Raw genomic sequence first — 3402 nt, 5'->3', positions numbered from 1 at the left:
AAAGACAAATAAGATAAAACATTTTCAAATAAGTAGAAAAACTCCCTTACTAATTGAACTTAGACACAGAAAACAGTTACCTGGGAAGGGCAGTAAGATAGGTTCCACCTCACCCCCACCCCCCCCCACCCCACCCCCTACCCCACCCCCCCCCACCTCACCCCACCCCACCCCTGTAATTTTCCTTTAGTACAAATCTGTGTGGTTTTGACAAATTCCTCATTCTAAACTGTGAATGGATCTTTTTCTAAGCCCAAGTAATAAATGTATGTAATTACTTGAGAAAATAATCTATCCAAATTTAAGCATTATTCAAACACATTTCAAATGGTGCAGTTTCAACCAGAACGTTTTATTTACACGTTAGTGGTCTTCATCAACATATACACACACTGACACACTGATTGTTCTGCACAGAACAAAGGATGTCTAGAGATCCCCAAGGGAAAATGGAAAATTTAAAATATATTATTTTTAGTATTGTAGGCAATTACATACACACCACTTACAAAGCTATTACTGATTTGTCCAAGGAAGCAGAGTGGTATAGAGGGAGGAAACTGGAGTATGCATTCAGGAGTGACACGACTGAGATCTCAACATGAGAAAGCTGACAAAATGTGGATTTTCGCTGTGAAATTTCTCTGCAAAACATGGGCACAGTTCTGTGAATGGGCAGTAGATTGCAAACAATCTTTCTTTTGCACATTATGGTGTGCAGAGGCATCAAATGGATTGCTTAGTCCTTCTCTGGGACCAGCTTCAGAACTTTTCCAATCGCGATGGTCTTTCCCTCATCTCTTAAAGTAAAACGACCCATCTGAGGAAAATCTTTAAACGTCTCCAGGCAGATAGTTCCTGCTGTCCTTAACCGGGCAATGCACACTTGATCTTGCTTCACAAAGCGGGGCCGTGTCTTGCTTTTTTCTCCTGACTTTTTGTCTACCAAGGAGATCAAGGCTGTTATCTCGACCTCCTCTATACACGTATGAATGTGAAGCACCGCATTGTAACCTGGGCAGATGATAGACTTGTGCTCAATGATCACTATCTGAACATCAAATGTGCGTCCAGAATGGCAGAGATTACTGGGTTCACAAAGTATGAAGCCCGGAAGAATCTCTTCTTCTTCGATTCCTTTCAGTCTGATTTTGAGGTTTTCACCTGGAGCTACAAAATCAGTCTCAGCATCATCGGAAACTATTCCTAGAACTTCCACGCTGTGCTTGTTTGGCATCATTACAAGCTGCTGGCCTTTGAAAATGGACCCTGATTCCAGCTTTCCCAGGACCACAGTGCCCATATCCTTGTACTTATCCACAATGGGCAACCTAATTGGCCCATCAATTGATCTGTTGAAGTTTGGCAAACTATCCAAATATGGAATGAATGGTAATCCAGTGTACCAAGGACAGAAATCAGAGTGCTCTTTAATATTTGCTCCAGTCAGTCCTGAGCAGGGCATAAAGTGAATGTCCTTTTTTGGACTGAATCCAACTTTTTTCAAAAAGGGCACCAGTTTCTCTTTACATTCTTCGTATCGCTCACTGCTCCAATCTACTGTGGGATCATCCATCTTATTAATCAGCACTATTAAGTATTTCACCCCTGCTGTTTTGGCCAACATTGCATGTTCTCTTGTCTGTCCACCTTTTTCAAACCCAGTTTCAAATTCTCCTTTCCTGGCAGAGATGACCAGCACGGCTAAATCAGCTTGAGAAGCACCACCAATCATATTTGGGACAAAACTCTTGTGGCCAGGGGCATCTAAGATTGTGAAATGTTTCTTTTCTGTTTCAAAATATGCACGGCCCACTTCCACTGTTTTACCCTTGTCTCGTTCTTCCTGGTTTGTATCTAAGGCCCAGGACAAGTACCAGGTCTCTCTATTCTTCTCCTTAGCTTCTCGTTCGTATTTCTCAAGTGTCCTTCTGTCAACCATTCCTGTCAAAAACATTATCTGTCCTCCAATGGTTGACTTGCCGGCATCTACATGCCCAATGAACACCACATTTACATGTTCTTTCTTAGGAGCACCTGATGGTATGACCACAGATTTTGATTTCCTTATTTCCTCTTTCTCCTCCATCACTTCCTTGCCACTCTCTTCTGGGGGCCCTGCATCTCCCAAAGAACCCTTAGGCGCTGCTTCACTTACTTCTTTAAGCTCCCACGATTCTTCCAGGGCCATCTCCACCTCTCCATTTTCTACAACAGGTTCTGAAAGTTCCATGGTAACAGCAGAACTGGAACCCTCCCACGACACTAAAGGTCCTTCTTCGGAAGGTTCCACAGGTGCTCCCCATTCCATCCTTTTTACCTTGAGGCTCCCCGGCGGCGCCACCGATGCAGGTTTCGTCGCAGCTGGAGGCTGTGGGGGCGGGCAGCTGGGCCGATCCTGGCAGAAAGGACGGCACGAACTCCGCTGCGCTTACGCTAGGCACGAAAGGTTTGGCGTTGATGTTGAGCTGACTGCTGAAGGCCAAGCTGAGATGCCTGCGCTGGGCCTCGGCTTCCGCGGCCTCAGCCGCTGCCGTGGCTGCGGGGGCGATTTCATCCCCGCTCGGAGCCGAACCCGGGGCTTCCATGTCCACCTGATCCCAGCAGTCGGGAGCCGAGTCGCTGCTGCTGCCGAGATCCATGGTGTGAGCAGCCGGGGTGCGGCGGAGAAGGAGCGAGGTAGGCAGGTCAGAAGGAGAGGGTTCTACCGGTGGTAGTAAGGCAGGAACGGCCACGGACCACGGGCGAGCGACGCGAACCTTAGCAGCGCGAAGGCAGCTAAGCGCAGATGCTGCATTCACAGCTGCGGCGGCGGCAGATATGGCCGCTCAAGGCTCAGCTCCAGTGTGCGAGCGAATCTCCACCCCAAATCCCAATCACTTCCGACTCCTCCACCCCTGACCCAACGCCTGTGGTGAATTGACCCCTCGTTGCCACCCGTAGGTTTGTCCCGGTTAGTTCTCAGCCAGAGGCTGAGTCTCGAAGTACATTTTTTAAAAACGAGATTTTCTATTTATTTTGGTTTACACGATCTGGGAGAATAATTTGACCACGTCCCAATGATTAAGCCTTAGATACACCTGACTTAAAATTCTAAAATCTTCACATCAAATGAAAACTCCTATTCAACAAATGGAGACAAAATGAGCAACATGGGGGTGGGGGTGTCAATAACCCTTAGACGGGGATTTATAAAATGTATAAAGATAGTAATTACAACTTAAAATCACTTATTAATTTGAAATCCAGAGGCGTTTTGTTCCCATTGGTGCTCCATCAGCTCCCATTTTAAGGATGGGGTTAATTATCTTTGTAGATTTCCAAGGAAAGAAAATTTTCAACATTTAATCATTGTTCTAATCATTTTATATGCAAGTACCTGGACTGTAGCAGGCAGGCCAT

At 46.1% G+C, this 3402-nt stretch overlaps 1 protein-coding gene across 1 annotated transcript; it reads right to left on the bottom strand.

The window, feature by feature from the left end:
• Positions 1–331: 331 nt before the first annotated feature.
• Positions 332–2826, bottom strand: LOC116888900 (eukaryotic peptide chain release factor GTP-binding subunit ERF3B-like). Its single transcript, XM_032890159.1, is given in 2 exon segments — positions 332–2302; positions 2304–2826. Coding segments are annotated over 2 exon segments (1902 nt in total). The 5' UTR covers positions 2643–2826; the 3' UTR covers positions 332–739.
• Between the last annotated feature and the right edge of the window lie 576 nt (positions 2827–3402).

Source organism: Rattus rattus, chromosome X, assembly GCF_011064425.1.
Source record: "Rattus rattus isolate New Zealand chromosome X, Rrattus_CSIRO_v1, whole genome shotgun sequence".
Taxonomy (NCBI): Eukaryota; Metazoa; Chordata; class Mammalia; order Rodentia; family Muridae; genus Rattus; species Rattus rattus.
This window is presented reverse-complemented; position numbering and strand designations above follow the sequence as displayed.